This window comes from Mustelus asterias, chromosome 10 (assembly GCF_964213995.1).
Source record: "Mustelus asterias chromosome 10, sMusAst1.hap1.1, whole genome shotgun sequence".
NCBI classification, from domain to species: domain Eukaryota; kingdom Metazoa; phylum Chordata; class Chondrichthyes; order Carcharhiniformes; family Triakidae; genus Mustelus; species Mustelus asterias.
The window spans coordinates 67,068,504-67,088,318 of NC_135810.1; the positions used below are offsets into that span (position 1 = coordinate 67,068,504).

Sequence of the window (19,815 nt, forward strand, 5' to 3'; positions counted from 1 at the left end):
AGGAGAAGAAGCCTAGGCATCTTCTCAGTGCTTTTGCGCTAGCGGGCAAGGGAAGTTCAGCAAGGGGGCGCATACGGTCTGGATCAGGGCCAATGACCCCGTTTTCCACCACGTATCCCAGGATGGCCAACCTGCGCGTACGGAACACACACTTCTCCCTGTTGTAGGTCAAGTTCAGGCGAGATGCAGTGCGTAAGAGGTTATGGAGATTTGTGTCATGGTCCTGCTGATCATGGCCGCAGATGGTGACATTATCCAGGTACGGGAAGGTAGCCCGCAGCCTGTTCTGATCCACCATTCGGTCCATAGCACGCTGGAAGACCGAGACCCCATTGGTGACACCAAATGGAACCCTAAGAAAATGATACAAACGACCATCCGTCTCAAAGGCCGTGTATTGTCGGTCCTCTGGGCGAATGGGGAGTTGGTGGTAGGCGGACTTGAGGTCTATGGTGGAGAACACCCGGTACTGCGCAATCTGATTGACCATATCAGATATGTGCGGGAGAGGATACGCATCCAGCTGCGTATATCGGTTAATGGTCTGACTGTAATCAATGACCATCTGGGGTTTGTTCCCGCTCTTGACCACCACAACCTGTGCTCTCCACGGACTAACACTGGGCTGTATGATCCCTACTTTGAGGAGTCGCTGAACCTCAGATCTGATGAAGGTCCGATCCTCAGTGCTGTAACGCCTACTTTTAGTAGCGATGGGCTTGCAGCCTGGTACCAGATTCTGAAATAAAGAGGGTGTGGTGATCTTTAACGTAGAAAGATTGCAGGCGGGGCGCGTTGGGCAATTTGGAGACTGCAGCTGTTCTCCCACTGCCAGCGAAGGGAGTGGCCCACCGTACTGTAGGATCACACTCCTCAAGTGGACCATGAAGTTTAGTCCGAGAAGAATTGGTGCGCAAAGATACGGCAACACAAGGAGCCTGAAACGCTCGTAAATTGTGCCTTGTACTTTCAAGGTTACCACACAACTTCCTAGCACAGCGACAGACCGGGACCTTGATGCCATAGAGATTGTCTGTTTGGCAGGTTGAATCTGGAGTCCACACCTCTTCACAGTGTCAGGGTGGATAAAGCTCTCAGTGCTCCCGCTGTCAAACAGACAATAAAGCACATGATTGTTTACCTGGATATCCATCATTGAACGATCAAGCCTGTGAGGCTTAGCCTGGTCCAGGATGATCGACGCCACCGTTGGTCCATGAACGTCACTGCAGGCAGCTGAAGTCGATGCTGAGGACCCCTGCTGGTCGCTCGTGGTCATCGTCGACCAACATGGCCGCCCCCATGAATCGCACATGGGTGAGGGCACCAAACACAGTGACCCCTGGTGGTCATACTCCTCCGACTCCGTCGACCGCAATGGCGTCGTCCTGTACTCACACGTGGACGAACCCCACGAGGACTTCGACGACGATGGTGATGATCCCAGTTCCGAAGAGTCGCAGGCCGCACTGCCGTTCCTGGGCTTCGATCTGCACACCTTTGCATAATGCCCCTTTTTACCGCATGCGGTACAGATTACCGCTTTAGCGGGACACTTTTGTCGGGTATGTTTTGCTCCTCCGCAGAAATAGCACCGCGGGCCGCATGGGGCTGCAGCCGTCGTCTGGCCCACATGGGAGCACGCCATTACACAGCACTTCAAGCCCGAGGGGCGAGGAGGGATTTGCGACTGGGCTCCTGCCACCTTGTCTCCACGTGGTCCTCTGGATATAGGACTAAGCTCTTCGAAGCCGACTCGAGCATTTCAGCTAATTCCATGGCCTGGGTAAGATTGAGATTACCCTTTTCTAGCAGTTTGAGACGGATGTATGAAGACCCGACCCCGGCCACAAATGCATCTCGGGCGAGGTCGTACATGCTCTGCTCAGCCGACACAGCTTTGCAGTCACAGCCCCTGGCTAGCTGTAAGAGCTCATTGGCGTAGTCCTCCATGGTTTCGCCCGACTGCCGACGTCGTGTAGCGAGGAGGTAACGAGCGTGGATCTCGTTAGGAGGTTTCGTATAGCGCTTCTTTAGAAGCTCGAGGGCCCTAGGGTAAGTGGTGGCCGCACGGATCGCGAGGTAGACTGTGTCGCTTACCCTCGCATGGAGGACCCGGAGTCTGTCATCATCTGTGGTGACCGCTGCGGAGGCTGCTAGGTAATCTTCAAAACACTTCAACCAGTGGTCGAAGGTGTTAGAAGCGCCCACCGCACGTGGATCTAGCGTCAGACGTTCTGGCTTGAGGATTTGCTCCATACTCTTTTTTTCTTCCGTCGAGAGTTTAATTTTAGTTAATAAAATTGATGCGCATCAATTGGACACGAGGCTCGAAGCTTCAGTAAAAGAAGGCTTTTATTAACTAACAATGGAGCTATCAGAACTTTAACACACTATCCCAGACTGAAGAGGTCCCGTCTGAGCAGGGAGTCTTATACCTCTCCCAGGAGGCGGAGCCCGACTGGGATGTGCCACAACAGTAACAAACACAGGTGTAACAATCCCACCCTAACCCAACAGCAACATTAGTACAATCCCACAGTAACCTATATACATTCCTGTAGTACTGGCCAGCCCTGGCTCAGTACTATCCAGTGGGAACCAACCATGGTTCACCACAGCTTGCCTTCCCTGATTATACCAAACAAGTTACGTGAGCTTATTGTTCGTCTTGGATATGATCGCATGACTCGGTATGTAAATAGATAACTCCCAGTAAACAGGATTTCTATGGACCAAATACGACTGAGAAATGATCTAAAGGGGACAGGTTCATTGCCTTTTAACTTTTAAAGCATGAGTAATAAGCACATTGTGGGAGCTGGCCAAGAGTTCTTTCCTTTTCTTAATCTTTTGCTTAACACCTCACTTGTTGAATAATAAAGCCACCACTGATGGAAAGTGGTTGTAATGCCATATAAAACTGAACATCCGAATGATGATGTTTGTTTATAGACCTTCCAGAACAATGGTAATTTGGAGATGATATTGGCAGATATTAGATGCCCATGAAACCAGATGGCAGCAGAAATGATTGACTGAAAGAGTGGGTGAGGAGAAGTGAGACAAAGAAATGGTTATTTAAAATGCAGCAGATAGCTCTCTTTAGGAAAGGGTACTAAACTGAATTGTGTTGTTCAGTTTGGAGTTGGGTCTGCTTTTTGATAATACGTAAGCTTTTTCCTTTGCAGTACAACTTCACGCAAAAACAACAGAGTTCCTGAACAGCAACAGACACCAAGGCAGAACACCCTTTCACCAGGAAAGGTATGTTTCACGATACTGGCTCAAAGATTTACTTTGTTGCTTTAAATTTGAGAAAAAAGGGATGCACTTTAGTTTGCTGATGTAACTCATCTGTAAAAACCAGCATGAGCAGACATACTCACCATTTTCAACACCATCATTGTTTTGTTCAATAAATACAGATACTCAATTTAAAATTAGGACAACTTCATTTCATTTTTTAAATTCATTTGTGGGACCTGGGTGTCGCTGGCTGGCCAGCATTTATTGCCCATCCCAACTTGTCTTTGAGAAGATGGTGGTGAGCCACATTCTTGAATCGCTGCAGTCCATGTTCTGTGGGTTGACCCACAATGCCATTAGGGAGGATTTTGACCCAACGACTGCAAAGTACTGGCGATATATTTCCAAGTCAGGATGGTGAGTGGCTTGGAGGGGAACTTGCAGGTGGTGGTGTTCCCAAGGGCAAGGGCAGCAGATACATGGGAACATCTAATACTATAATAGAGAGGGTGGAAGTGTCTCTTCCTTTTGGATTGAATAACCTACAAATGCAATTTAGTGAATTTCTGGCTTTCAGGCATGCTTTTCTGTGAACGTAATTTTTAGTAGCAGTGAACTAGAGGACCAAAAGCTTTCTAACCGTACTGACAACTTATTGAGTGCTACTGAAAAAGGGATTCATGAAGTGGGGGAAAATTGGGATATCTGTTAGATTATGTTCTATTTTCCTTAAAATAAACAGCAAATGCTGGACTTCTGAAATGAAAATTGTTGGATATCCATTAAGAATTGTGTGGTTTTAAGGCAGGATTGTAAGGGTTAATGTGGGACTAGGAAACAGTACTGCCCAGGTTGTGATGTAGAGAGTCACATGGAAATAGTAGAGGGTAGTAGTGAGTCTTGTGGAAGTATCATATGAAGAATGTGTGTATAAATAGTAATTGTTCAGCCATACAAGCTGCTACACCTCATCATGAAACAATATACAGACTTGCACCATGGTGGTAGCAGGTGAAATACCTCAAAATCTCTAATAATGAAGAAGGAAGAAACTTCAGTCTGACCTGAGAGAAGTGTGCCTAACCTGAAGACCTCAAATATACAGCTTGAGATTGCCCCTTAAGATCCATTACAGATTTGGAGCCTGAAGGGCAGAAGAAAGATCCATTCTCTTCATTTAAAGAATATTTAGCTTTTCAATTCCTACCAAAGAGGGTAATCTCACATTTTTATATGTTATAATTCATCTTTGCATTCTTTTAGACTTGAACGGGGTGGTCAAGCAAAAGACCCTGAACTTTTGCCCATGCTGGCACCCTGGAGAGATTGCTCCAGTTTTGATGCAGAGCATTAACACCAGAGTTGCTGGAGACAGCAGTTACGAGCGATAAGCCCAACCTGATTGACCTAGAGAACAAGTGCTCAAATGTGGCAGAGACTGCTATGCCAGAGTGGGATTCCTGTGCCATTCCATGTGATGCTTAACAATTGTTCATGGCACAAACCATACTCTGCTGCATAACCAAATTTTAACCCACCCAGTTAACTTTTGTATCCCTCTGAAGACTCTGTGCTACTTCCAATATGCTTTCTCATCCATCTGTATTGTCAATAAATTTGTTGTAATATATTCTTCCTTCATATGAGTCATTAATATAGATTGTAAATAGTTGAAGCCTTAGCACCGATATCAATGGCATTCCGCTAATTAGTTTTACAACCTGAAAATGACCCATTTATCCTGACTGTTACCCCCGCCCCCTTCCCTCAAACCATGAACTCTTGTAATTCACTGCAGCTACTGGCTCCCCTATATCTTCCCTGCTTGTTATACCCTCAAAATTACTCTAATAAATTTGTGGAATATAATTTACCTTTGCTTGATTGTATTATGATTTTCTAATTGCTCTGCTACTTCCTCAATTAAATCTAGCATTTTCTTAATGACAGATGTTAGGCTTATATTCCTGTTTTCTGTCTACCCATTTCTTGAATAGAGGTGTTACATTTGTGTTTTTACAATTCATTGGGACTTTTCCAGAATGTAGGGAATTTTGGGAGATCACAACCATTGCACCACTATCTCTGCAGCCACTTTAATGATGCAGGCCCTCGAGTCCAGGAGACTCATCAGCCATTAGTCCCATGAGTTTTCCTAGTATATTTTCTTTTGTGAATGTGATTTGTTTTAAATTCCTCCCTCCCTTTACTACTTGGTTTTTTACTACACTTGGGGTGCTTCTTTGTGTCTTCTACTGTGAAGACTTTTTAAAAAAAATTACCGGTGCTTCTTTGTGTCTTCTACTGTGAAGACTTTTTAAAAAAAAATACCTGTTCACTTCCCTGTCTCCCATTATTAATTCCCTTGCCTCATCCCTGAAGGCACAGTAAGAGGTCTCACAACACCAGGTTAAAGTTCAGTAGGTTTATTTGTAATCAAGATCTTTCAGAGTGCTGCTCCTTCTTCATCTCCACTCACCTGCTGAACGAGCAGCACTCCGAAAGCTTGTGATTCCAAATAAACCTGTTAGATTTTAACTTGGTGTTGTGAGACTACTTACTGTGCCCACCCCAGTCCAACGGTGGCATCTCCACATCATCCCTTAAGAGATCATGTTTACTTGTCTACTCTTCTTATACTTGTAAAAGCACTCATTTTATATTTCTTGCTAATTTTCTCTCTTGCCCAATTTCTCTCTTGCCCAATTTCTCTCTTCTGAACCAAGATTATTTCTCACTACCGATTACTCTTTATTGATTGAGCTATCCAACGTCCTTTTCCTATCTGCTTATCTTTCCAAATTGTTGAGTACTCTTGAAGTTTGCAGCCTTTGTTACCTTGCACCCTTGGGCAGGATTTTTCTGCAGGCTTCTGAATCCCCCAATTGGAGGTCAGAAATCTGGACTCTTGTGAGAAGCGGTCACTCACTTTCTGATTTTTATCTCCTATTAATTGGTTAAATAATGGCCACAGAGTGGACTAGCTGACCAGTAAAGGTTGTTTAGCAAGGGACTTGCTAAGTTAGAGTGCCAACAAAAGCTCATCAGCTTCGACCCCCCGCTGCTGAACCCTGGCAGGGAGGGCCTGGGGAACTGGCTTCCAGGTCTTCTGCTGGCAGGCGACCTCCAGACAGTTAAATTGTCCTCTGCCAGCCTCCATTAATTTGCTGAATTGACTAATTGCTGCTCTCTGCACTGTCTATCCACCTCTGTTATGGTCCAGGTATAGCCTCAAAATCCTTCTCCTTGTCCCTGTAATTGCTATCAGATAATACCAATTTATTTCTGTTTGTGCCATCAATTCATTTATCCTGGTGTGTGCTTCCAAATACAGAACCTTGAATTTTATTACCATTTTCCCCTACTCTATTTGCTAGGTTTTATGTTCTGTCCTCTTTCTGTCACCCTCTGGTCATTGTTACCCATATTGCTATCTTGCACCGTAAGAAATATGAACAGGAGTAGGGTGTTCAGCCCCTCAAGCCTGTTCTGCCATTCAATAGGATCATGGCTGATCTGATGACATTCATCATGTCCACTTTCTTCCCTTTCCCCATAACCCTTGATTCCCTTACTGATGAAAAATCTATCTGTCTCAGCCTTAAATATACGCAAGGACTCTATCCCCACAGCTCTCTGTGGTAAGGAGTTCCAAAGACACTCAACCCTCAGAGAAGAAATTCATCCTCATCTCAATCTTAAATTGGTGTCCCTTCATTCTAACGTTATGCTCTTGTCCTTTTCTTTAACTTTCTAATTTTCTTTTACATTTTTCCTTCCTTGGAACTTTTCTCCCTACTATTGTCCAAGTTTGTTTTGTCAGGACACAGATTCCAGCATGATTCAAGTCTGTCCCAATCTAACCTCTTCCGGTTCTGGTGCTGTGCCCCACAGTTTGAAATCTATTTCTTCCATGCCAATCTTTTGAGCCATGCATTGAATGCTCTGATTTCATTGACCTTATGCCAATTTGTTTGTGACTTGGAGTAATCTGGAGATTATTACTTTTGCTGTTCTTTTTTCATTAGCCCCTAGCTGCTGATGTTTCCTCTGCAGAACCTCTTTTTCTTAGACCTTAGCACTATGTAGACCGCAACAACTGGATCTTCCCCTCTTACTCCAGCCCTGTGAAGATATCTTTAACTCTGGCACTGGGCAGGCAATATAGCTTTTGAGAGTCATGTTCTTGCCTGTAGGAAACCATATCTATCCCTTTAACTATACCATTCCTGACATTCCTTTTCACTCCCTGCCATTGTGCTGTGGTCAATTTGCTTATTCACCCTTCCAGCCCTTCTCTTGTCTGCACAAACTGCAAGAACCTTGTATCTGTTGGACAAGTGTATGGGCTGAGGCTCCTCCAATGTTACCTTCTGGATTCCCATACCTACCTCACTCAGTCACAATATCCAGTCCCTGTCTATGGACCAAATCTGAAGAAGTTAACCTAAGAGCATGATTGCCTCCTGTAATGAAGTGTCCAGGTAATTTTATCCCTCCTTGTTGCATACTGTGTCTGTCTAAGCTTGGGCTCCAGTTCATCAAGTCAGAGCTCTTCTAGCTCGGTGCAGGCTTGGAGGGCCGAAGGGCCTGTTCCTGTGCTGTAATTTTCTTTGTTCTTTGTAGCTGCAGACACTGAAACTGTAGTTGTTCTGGATGACACTACTGCCTACCAGTTCTTGCATACTGCAGCCAGCTCACCTCGCCTGTCCTGTCATCTCTATTTTATTTAACTAGGTTTCAAGTTAAAATATCACTCAATTGTCTATTTATACTTTTTTAAAAATCCACTTATGTTTTAAGTCTTGTCTATAATGTAATGTGTTTTATCAGTCCTATTTGTTTATAATGCCTATTTCTCAAGCAGTACCTCTTGACCCCACTTTACCAAATTCCCACACTTCCCAAATTCCCTTGCACCTGGTGAAATCTGTACTCTGGTGAAGCTTCTATGTGTTAATACTCTAAACTTGCTAACCCTGATTTGAATTTTTTAATTTCCCAGCTTCTTGTTTAACTCCATGCTCTAGTTTAGAGAAAGGACTAAAAAAAAAATACTCTAACCAATCATTTACTTGCTTTCTTGTGATGGCACACTTTTTTTCACTTTTATCGAATTCTTGATTCGAATGTGGTCCTTTCACTCCCAGCTAAGCTCTTCATATTCTGCTCAACTCCCACTCCTCCTGTCTCGGACTTCCTCTGCTGCCACACATTATATCCTGCTCCAGTGTTGCTTAGCTCTTGCTCCCCTGGGCTGTCATCCTTACACAAAATTCCAAAGTAGAATGTCTCCTCTAGCTAAATTGGGATTAATTCTTTTTCTTGAGGGTTGAGATATTCTGTCAGTGTAAGCAGACAGGGTGGGGGAAAAAAACACTTCCTCGTGAGATCAGATTAGCAGACTACTTTTATTTAAAATCTCTTCTATTTCCTGATTCTTAGTGCATTATTAAACATAAATGTGGTGTTTCCCGATAGTGTAAATGCATGAACAAAGAACATGTTAGAATAATCATTAAACAAACATCGCATTTTATTAAAGTTTTTATTTTCTGTGGATAATTTCTTGTGCATCCTGTTAGTGTTAGCACAATTTGTTCATCTCATCTGACTTAATGATTTATGAGACCATTGTTTTTTTATGTTTCATAATGCTTTTATATGCTGTCAGCTTTGGCTCAATCATTGCGATCTTGCCTCAGAGTTAGTTGGCTGTGGGTTCAAGCCCATGACCTAAACTGCATGCCTAAACTAGGTTAACACTTCAATACAGTACTGAAGGAGTGCTAAAGTGTCAGAGGATGTCTGTCTTGAGATGTTAAACTAAGGCCCTTCATATAGTTAAATATGAAGGATTGCACAGCATTATTTGAAGAGCAGGAAATTCTTCCATTGTCCTCAGATTTATTTCTCAATCAACGCAACCAAAACAGATTTAGCTGATCATATATCTCCTGTGGAAGCTGTTGTGTGTAATATGGATGTCACATTAGCATGCACAGTAACAGTGAGTACATGTCAAATGTAATTTGATGGCTGTGACGTGCTGAGGGACACGGGTGAAGACATAAGACGCTATATAAATACAAGTTCTCATGGGACTTTAAACTTGTAAATATATATGGACATTGCTCAGCCTCTTTAGTTCTGTTCAAAAGGTTTTAGTCAGACAATCTCCTCCAAGGTTCCAAATCAAACTGATTTTGTAAAGAATCAAAATCTTTAGTATGATGACCGAAGCTTTGTGAATTTAAATCAATGACTGATCCAAGCTGCCAATAAAATACATATTTTGAACAATACACGTAGATTGTCTATATTTGAATTGAATGGCTCAGCCCCTCCTTTGAACTGAGTTTATTGAAACAGAATGTAGCAAAAGAGAGCTGAAATATTTTTAATTGTGTGATACTAGTCCTTTATGTACAATAGCCTGGTATTGGGTTCTTTAATTCGGTCAAATATTAGACAAATACATGAAAATATTTATGACTGGGGGGAACTAGTTAACATTCATACTGTAACAGTGAAGTTTTGGTAAATAAATGCTGAATTTTAGAAACCTATATTACCAGGTTTTTAAACCCATTCTCTTAACCATTAGCCTTGAGTATATAATAACTAGTACTAAACTGTTATGTGCACATAATTAATCTCTATTTTACTGCTTCTTGGAAGTATAGAGTAAGCATTTCTTCTAGGTCGCATGATGAAAATAAGCAAAACAGCTGAATCGCTGCCTACCAAATTATCGATTTAAAATAATTTAATTTTGTGAATTATCAGGAGCCCTCCAGGAGCTGTCCATAACCCACATATCCCATATTTTCCCTGTACTTTTATTTTGTGCTTCAAATATTTATCCACTTGTTGTTTAAAAGCTATTATGATAGGTCATTCCATGTCCTAACCATCCTTTGCAGTTTAAAAAAAAAATTAAAACTCTCCCTTTGTTCCTGACAGTGATGGTCCTAAATTTATATCCTCTGGTAACTGATCATGAATCAATTGAAATAGATTGTCACAATTTTACTGTATTAAAATCTCTCATTCTTTCGAATACTTCTAAAAGATAAATTAATTTCTTTGCTCAGACGTGAAGAGTTTACATAGCATATTCATAACAAAAACCCTCTCACCTTTAAATACCATTTCAGTGAATTTCTCCTGCACCCTCTCCATTCCTAAAGAATTAAATTGATACTTTTATTGTATTTGGCCTTCTGGATATTTGCAAATAGTTTATCTATAACCACACTGAATTTCTGTTGCTGTCAGCACCATTTGATACTTTGTGTTTCTGTTGTGAATCATTTAACAATCCTAAATTTCTGACCATTATTTTTTAGCATCGAGAAAATCCTTTCAACAAATCATTTTTAGAAGATATTCCAAATGGAGGAGAAAAACAATTGTTATCAACTGGAACAGAGTCAACATCTATGACTCCTGTGGCAGGTAATTACCAATAAACCATTTAGATTAAATATTTATGCTAGAGAGGATATATTCTCTTTTAAACTGCAAAGTGTTCTCTTGGGTTGGACCTCGGGTAGATATTCCACTATTTGGTAGCAGTATTTTGTCTGAATTGGACTGCTTGATATCCTCATATAATGATGAGTGCAGATGAACTGGGCAACGAACCTTTATAATTGCAAATGGCAGCCATAGAGCCACCAGCATTAGGTTGTCTTAAATTTAATTTGATACCTTGCAGTATTGTATATAGTTGTACCTTTTTGTCTAGTAGCATTACTTGGAGTGAGTTTGATTCCCCTGCAGTTAGCATATTAAGTCCTTAACTCCATTAGCAAGATTTGAGAGATCATTCCTCTCTGTTTAGTTTACAAAAATCACTCAAGTTTTTTCATAGAATCATAGGAAATAGGAGTAGGCCATTCGGCCCTTTCAGCCTACTTTGCCATTCAATAAGATCAGGCCTGATCTGATTGCCCCCACCCCTCTCATGATTCCCTTTTGATTAAAAATCTGTCTAATAGTTTATCTATAACCACTGATCCAGCCTCCATTGCTTTCTGGGTTAGAGAATTCAAAAGACTAGTGACTCTTGGGAGAAGAAATTTCTCCTCATCTCCATCTTAAATGGGAGAACCTTTTATTTTGAAATTGTGCTCCCTCGTTCTAGATTCCCCCATGAGGGGAAACATCCTCTCAGCATCTACCCTGTCAAGCCCCCTCAGAATTTTGTTTCAATAAGATAACCTCTTCTAAACTCAAGTGTATAGGCCCAATCTCCTCAAGCTTTCCTCATAAGATAACCATTCATCCTAAGAATCAATCTCGTGAACCTTCTCTAAACTGCCTCCAATGCATGTTTATCCTTAAATAAAAACTGAAGACCATACTCTAGTTGTGGTCTTACCAATGCCAGTTCTAGCAAGATAACTTGGCACTTCAAACAACTTGCCAATAGATGTGGACATTTGGATTTCCAAAAGATGTTGGGTAAGGTGCCACATAAAAGGTTACTGCGCAAGATATAAGCTCATGGTGTTGAGGGTGATATATTAGCCTGGATAGAGAATTGGCTATATAATGATGACTACTGCATGTTTCACGGAGGCAGCTCGCCATTGGCCGGCGGTATGATCTTCCGTCAACGGAGTTTCCCATTGAATGCACCCCTCGCTGCCGGGAAACCCATGGTGGGGAGTGGGGGGGCTGTCGGCAGGGCCAATAGATGCCGTTGGTGTGAACGGCCGGAAAGTTCCAACCAGAGTCTGTAAAGGGATATTGATAAGTTAAGTGAATTGGCAAACATTTGTCAGGCAGAATATAATACGGGGAAAATGTGACATTGTCCACTTTGTCAGATAGAATGGAAATGAAAATAATATTTAACTAGAGAGAGAGAGATGACATAATGCTGTGATACAGAGGGATCTTGGAGTCCAATTACAAATGTTACATGCAAGTATGCCAAGTAACGAGGAAGGCAAATTGCATGTTTTTTATTGCAAGGGGGATGAGATTTTTTTAAAAACTAAAGAAGTCTTGCTACAACAGCAAAGCATTGGTGAGACTTCATCCAGAATACTGAGAGCTGTTTGGTTTTCTTAAGGAGATATATTTGCATTTGAAGCAGTTCAGAGAAGGTTCAGATTGCTGGAATGAAGGGGTTGTTTTATGAGGAAACCTAGAGTAGGTTGGACTCATTGGAGTTTAAACTGAGGTGATGAATCTTATTTAAAATAAGATTCTGAGGGGATACAGGGTAGATGCTTAAAGGATGTTTCCCCTTGTGGGGGAATCTAGAACTACAGGGTACAGTTTCAAAAAAGGTCTCCTATTTAAGTCTGAGATGAGAAGGAATTTATTTTCTGAGGGTTGTTAGTCTTTGGAATTCTCTTCCATAGAGAGCCGTGGAGGCTGGGTCATTGAATGTATTGAAGGCAGAGTTAGATGGATTTTGTTTGACAAAGAAGTCACGGGTTGTGGGTGCTGGTATGGAAGTGGAGTTAAGGCCAGAATTGAATGGCAGAGCATGCTCAAAGGGCTGAATAGCTTATTCCTGCTCCCATTTCTTGTGATCATACCTTAAGGGGAAAAAGGTTAATGAAAACTATTCCCTCTATTCGGTGACCATGTTCATTGGGATGAAGCATTATGAAAGCATTCTTTAGAAGTAACAAGAAGGAGAGTGAATTAGTTTGAAAACTTGGTTTAATTTTTATGTATGAAGTTTCTTAGCAAAAAATATTTTTAAAAACTTTAGTTTTGCACTCACCAGGATGAAGAATGTTAATATTGGTGAATGGAATGCTTTAGAGTCGTGGTCATATAGCACAGAAACAGGCCCTTCAGCCCACCATGTCTATGCCAACCATCAAATACCAATCTGTGCTAACCCCATTTACCAGCACTTGGACTATAGCCTATTATGCCTTGCTGATTTAAGTGCTCACAGGCATTTTTTAAATTGTCCAATATCCCACTATTTTAAACTTTAACAAAATACTTGCATAAAAATTAATTTGAAAAGAAAAATCCACTCCTCTTGTTTTTAAAGGATGATTCCATAATCATCCACATTAAACACATCTCAATCTGGAATAGCAGAGTTGGATGCAGAGTAAGCTCCCTCTTAACTAACGAATAATATCTTTTCCAAGTGGACTCAAATGGATGCCCCTTAACAATCACAATGAAAATACACTCATTCTCAACTGTAACAATTTCTGAATGAAATGACCAAAAACCAGAATCTTATGCCATGAATAATATTTGATTTTATTTGGATCGAAAAATTCTTCAGCTGCAATTCTGACAGTTCCACCAGGATCTTGCCCATGCCTTTTGACAATGCCCATGGTGCAGATTATTTCTGAGGGCATCTCCGTTTTACATAGTACTTGTGCCAGTGTAGATGCATCTTGAACATCTGCTTTTTCCATGCTCCTGTTTATGACCAAGCTAATTAAGAATTATTTAACTGAGAGGGAAGAACATGACTGAAGTAAATTTGACTCTTTTTTTGAAGAACACTGATAACTCGTTACAAATGTACCAAGGAGAAAAAGAGTTGGTACTTTTGGAAAAACAGGAAGTTTATCTTATGCATGTCAGAACACTAATTTTCTACAAACAGAAACACACATTTGATGAGTTAGATTGTAAGCTGATTTGAGCCATATTGCCTCAAGTTTCAGTTACAGAACAATCTGCTATTCAGATATATAGGCCACACTTAGAATTTGTTAATTTGTGTTTACCCTCCAGAGTTAGGATTTAAAGATATAATTTGTCATCCAATGATAGACTAGCATTGCAATTTCAGTGGTGTTCAATCTAAATGGTGCACTCCTGTCACATCACAATGCTAGTTAAATATATGTAATAAACATACATATGGGCGGCACAGCCAAGTGGTTGACACTGCTGCCTCACATGCCAGGGGTCTGGGTACAATTCTGGCCTCGGGCTACTGTCTGTGTGGAGTTTGTACATTCTCCTCGTGTCTGTGTGGGTTTCCTCCAAGTGCTCCAGTTTCCTCCCACAATCCAAAGATATGTGGGTTAGGTTGATTGGCCATGCTAAATTGCCCCTTAGTGTCAGGGGAACTCGCAGGGTAAATGCATGGGGTTGTGGGGATAGGGCCAGGGTGGGATTGCTGTCAGTGCAGGCTTGATGGGCTGAATGGCCTCCTTCTGCACTCTAGGGATTCTGTTCTACGTAGATTAATTTTCTAGTTGTACGTGAAAAAGTTAGAGGAATCCGTAATTAGATGAGATTTTTAAAAAGGTTTATTACTTGCTCCACTGTTTCTCATTCATATGTTTGCTTTCCAATTTATCCATTTTCATGATGTCTTTTATAGAATAATTTGTTTTCCACCCTCCTTCTGGACTATAATGGCTCTGGTTTTATATTGCTTTATGTTCTTTGCAGGAAATGTTCTTGGGGACAAGAATTTTTGGGTTCATATAATGTATGTTTATAATAGTGCTGATCAATTCTTTATGCCATTATCTTTGAACCATTGCCTTTGGCCATGTCACTAATTATGCTATCTCAAATCTTCAGTTAATGTAAATATTTTCAGTACAAAGCAAACAGGCGCTAATTACAAAAGTCAATATTTTCATTTGTTTTTCCCATCACTCTTTGAGGTCGGCACCAGAAACTAGGAACCATTGTATTGCCAGCTGTGACTCAATTAGTACAGGCTTAGCAAGTTGCAGGTTTAAGGCTCACTCCAGAGACCTATACATAAGTCTGGGCTGATCCTACAGTACAGTACTGAGAGTGCCAAACAGTCAGGTGAGATGTTAAACTTGTTGCATGTTGGTTGTGACTGGCTAAGGAAGCTTGTCGAGATGAAGGTATGTCTGAACAGTAACTGTTTAGTGGACAAACATAACTATTTTACAAGATATATAAAACTACAGCTATTACTCATCTAAGCCATGAGCTTTCTCCTGTTTAAACTCCTAGCCATGTGACTCATTGTGTGGGTGGCACTGTTTGTTCAATCCCATACATCAACTCTTTTTCCATTCTGCACACCCTAATATTACGTCTCTTATAGCCCCCCTCCCCTCTTTGTCCAAATATATTTACATACTGTCCCTTCTACCCCCCAAGTCTCTGACTTTATAGGTTTAAATGATCTGGGGGTTTCACAACTTTCCCTGATTTTGTTCTTGTGAGGCTTGGAAGATCGGTAGTCTCCCCTTGGACTTCTTTTCTTTGACTGGGTTGGTCTTCGGTAAGAGCTGCTGTATCTGATGCATTGCCAGTTTGACTTTAAACAGCTAGTTTTCACCAATATATAATGGAAGGTTCTCTTTGAGACATGAGGGATATGCCAATAGAGATGCAGTAGCAAACATTTAAGATGTTTCAGAATGCACAGTATAGATGTATTCCAATGACTTTGGTTTTCCTTTGCATGTCTTTTTGCTCCTACACAATCCACTCCAATAGCCGTTGCATGGATGGTAGAAGGCTGCTGTCTTTAAGTGGAGGAGATTGCTGATGACCATAAGCAGCCTGAACCCAGAAGGCCTGGTTTCAGACTGCACCATCTCGACATGGGCTGCAGCAGTTTGACCTGACTGGCTGATGGGCTCCAGCAAGGGCACTTGCAGATTGGCAAGGGTGGGTGTATGAATACTGTGATCCTGAGAGAGGTCAGCAGATTCGTACTCCATGGAGCTACTATCAGTTGAGAGGCAATGCCTCACCAATCCCAGTAACCTGCTGGGAAGACATTGCTAGACTGTGATGCCCTGAAAGCCCTTGGCACACTCATAATCCATAGCCAAGATGGCAGTAGTCTGAGCTTGCATGTCTATAGTTGGAGCTTTAATGCAACAATCTGACATTGAGTGGCTGCTGCATGTGCTACACTTGAAGCTGAGGTGATAGCCTTCAGACACTACAAAAGCATGCAAATGGAGATGACTACCATGCTGGAAAGAATGGGTTATGCACACAGCCCTGCGGCAATTGGTGCTGGGCTCTTCTCTGCTCCTTGACATTGAGCACAGGCTTCCAAATGTGCCAAAGATTTCGAGGTGCACAACCTTTGACTGTTTTCTGTAGTTTTCCCCATTGAAGTCCTCATCCAACTCCTTTGGAGCAGAAATCCTGTGTGATGTTTCCCCCCCGGTGAGCTGGCACACTTACTGTCCTTGCCCTCTGCATTGGCTGTAGGCCACTTATGTCATGTGTCTCACCTCCTATAGACTCTGTCTCTGAGGTATCCTCAAATTATGCGCCGTGTCAGTTTCTGAGTTAGTGGCTGAGATATGAAATTGAATTGGCATTTAGTCATCAAATTTGTCATTTTGCTGTTTCTCCACTGTTCCGTAAAGTGACATTTCTTGCGTATCTGAAAAAGGAAAGATACATGTTAAGTCAGAAACAATTGTGGGATGTGGAAAAGAGCAGAAGGATTAGGTAGAGGATGTTCAGTGGCTTCAGTCCCACTGCTGGCCATGAACTAAGCGGTTGTCACATCCAGTAATGGACAGTACTGTCTCTTCTAGATAGCTCCTGCAGCTGCTTGTTGTGTACCACTGAACGTCCCCCAATCTATTTGGATGATCTGGCTGACATGGTTGAATAACTGACATTGTGTGCATGCTAAGAGATGGATGTGAGCTTGCATAAGTGCCAAGAGTGGGTGGCACAGTGATTAGCACTGCTGCTTCACAGTGCCAGGAACCTGGGTTTGATTCTGCCTTGGGTGACTGTGTGGAGTTTGCACGTTCTCCCCGCGTCTGTGTGGGTTTTCTCCTGGTGCTCCGGTTTCTTCCCATAGTCCAAAGATGTGCAGGCGAGGTGGATTGGCCATGGCAAATTACCCCTTAGTGTCCCAAGATGTTAAGCTAGGGGGATTAGCCATGGTAAATGTGGTGGTTAGGGGGATAGGGCGGTGGGGAGGACCTGGTTGGAGTGCTCTTTTGGAGAGTTGGTGTAGACTCGATGGGCCAAATGAACACCTTTTGCACTGTAGGGACCTTATGATTCTGTAGGGATTCTGAGTTAGGGTACAAGGAAGCATATGTTAGGTATGAGTCATGATTGAAAGGGATTGTTGGTAGCTGAGTGAAGAGGTGTGGTGAATTGAGCTATTTCAAGAATGCAGATTAGTTGCGTAACTCTCCCTGCACCTAATTGTTTGGGGCGATCCAACCTTGCTCTTCAGGGTTTCACTTTATAACCTTAATGTTATATTTTCCTAGCTTTCATTATCAAATACAAATGGTGTGTATTATTCAGATAAAGTGTGCAATTTAATTGATTCTGTTTGTCTAAATGTCTAATGGCCATTCAAATAACTGAAGTTTTGAAATGTAAACTAGGCAATATTTCATTTTAAGTATGAAATTTTCAGTTTAAGTACTAATTCACAGTTGCATTTCCCACAGACATTAACAGTTGGAGGTTATGCATGGTTAGAAATAACAATTTCAAATTTCAGTTCTGGTAGAATTGATAGTTTTTCTCTTATAGCTGCTGTAATGTTTTAACATTTTACATCGTCAGCATGGTTTTAACCTTCATTGCCATTGATTAATCTAGATGCCTTCACTCATTCCTCCTTGGGTTGTGGAAAATTCTGTTTTGAGTGTGGATTTGAAATGTACAGATTAGCCTTGATATACAATTGTTTTAATATCTTAAAAGCATTAATTACAGTTGCACTTTTAGATGTAATTTACTGACTCTATACTGTAGTTGTTGAAATTGTTTTTATCCTTGCCATTGTATACCCTTGTTTTCTTCCAGAGAAGTTGTCTCATCCAAAGGATAATGTTTCCAGATTACATTCTCCCACAAATGAATTTTTTGAAATTAAGGAACCGTCTCCTGCACAGGATAATAATCATTCAGAAAGGACGCAAGTGCCAAAGCTAAGGAGTAATTCTTCTAAACTGCAAGAGTCTGTAACCAAAAGTGATCAACTTCGCACTGCACCAGGACGGAAAAATTTGAATGGTTTTAATGGCAACTCAACAACTCCTAAAAGCATTTTGAAACGTAGCCCAAGTTCAAGCTCCAATGATTCTGAAATTCTACACGTCGGGGTTCAGGACTCAAAGAGCAAGATACCTGCCTCTGCTGAAACCATTCCAGAAGGACCAACAGAGATGAATACAGCTGTGAATAATGAAGAATTGTTTGCACCCAATGGTCTTGAAAAGTCAAAGCAAGTCAGATTTTCTACAAATGTGGATGAAAAGAAGATATCACAGTCGCTAGAGCCTCATAGTGCAAATGAAGCTTCCAAAATTGGTGAAGATTCTTTTCTGGATCGTGATTATTTAGCAGAAACAGATGAAGGAAATGCAGGCAGAATGGACCATGCAGAAGATGATGAAAATTCACATAAGGCCAATGGGTTTTCTGATTTGCATCATTTATCTTCTCCTTTACAAACACAACCATTGTACTTGAACCAAGATGATGATGGTAATGTTATGTCCAACATAGACTCTCAGTCCATCCCATCAACAAATACAACAAATTATACAAATAGTCACTTGGCAAATAATGGCTCTGGTATTCTAACTAACCAAGTCCATGAAATAGACACAGGTGAGACACTAACAGAAAAGGAAGCCAACAGAAGATTGAATCCTGCATCAGATCCGTCCTTTCACGATGTTGGTAAGATGGCTATTAAAGAAAGAAACATTGTCAATCAGAACTGTGTCAATCATTCTGTTTTCTGCTGGTGGTATGATTACATGTTGATTTTCATCTGTTCAAACTTCAACTTTCTTTTAATTTCACCACATCTAATATTCTAGGAAATTGTGCTACAATCCTTTTTTGGGGGGAGAAATGTAATACAAGATGAAATAAGGCAGTTGTAACTTATTTCTATGAGGACGGTTAGAATGCTCTGAATATTTTTGAAACAAATCCTCTGTTATGACATCCTGAATAAGCACTTTATCATGTGAAGTGGTCACTTGACACTGAACAATAACCTTTGTTTGCTAATCACCAGATATTTTGGCTACATTTCAGAGCATAGACAATCTGAAACTTGAAGAAAATGAATGTCAAAATAATAGTTAGACACAAGAGGCAAGTTCAGGATTAATAAACCACATAATTACATCATTTGCAAACATTAAAAAAAACTAGCATATGAATTGGAGAGTTCAATGTATTTGGAACAGTATGGTAGATCAGACAAAAACTGTATAAGACTTGGATTCCCCAAAGTTTGCATTTTGTACCTAGAATCTGACTTTGGGGAGCATGCACTTTAAATCTAAGATGAAACCTTTGTCTTGCTAGGGTCCACCCGAATGGCAGACTTGCATGTCAAGCTCATCTTATCCATGTTTTGCTTCCAGTTAAACCAGAGACTTAGTTTATCACTGGCTACAAAACAATAGTGAATAATGAGGCAGTTTACTGGAGTTGGGGAAATTTGGACAACCCTGATTTAACTGCAAGCTTTGAGTTTTATGGACACCTTAAAATACTTTATTTTATGTTCTAAATTTGCCTTTTTCACATTTCTTCCATTTGCCCCTGGCAGCAACTTTCAGCAATAATCATGACCTGATT

General features: G+C 41.2%; 1 protein-coding gene across 19 annotated transcripts in view; it reads left to right on the forward strand.

Annotated features, from left to right (window-relative positions):
- Nucleotides 1-19,815, forward strand: part of sytl2a (synaptotagmin-like 2a) — a 149,331-nt gene that overhangs the window by 84,625 nt on the left and 44,891 nt on the right. For 11 of the 19 annotated variants that reach the window (XM_078221833.1, XM_078221832.1, XM_078221831.1 and 8 more), the window contains 3 exons: nt 3,192-3,267; nt 10,602-10,710; nt 18,016-18,897. In XM_078221833.1, coding sequence (XP_078077959.1) covers nt 3,192-3,267; nt 10,602-10,710; nt 18,016-18,897 — 1,067 coding nt within the window. The remainder of the gene's footprint in view (nt 1-3,191; nt 3,268-10,601; nt 10,711-18,015; nt 18,898-19,815) is intronic. The other 8 variants (XM_078221837.1, XM_078221840.1, XM_078221839.1 and 5 more) reach the window with 1 other exon arrangement.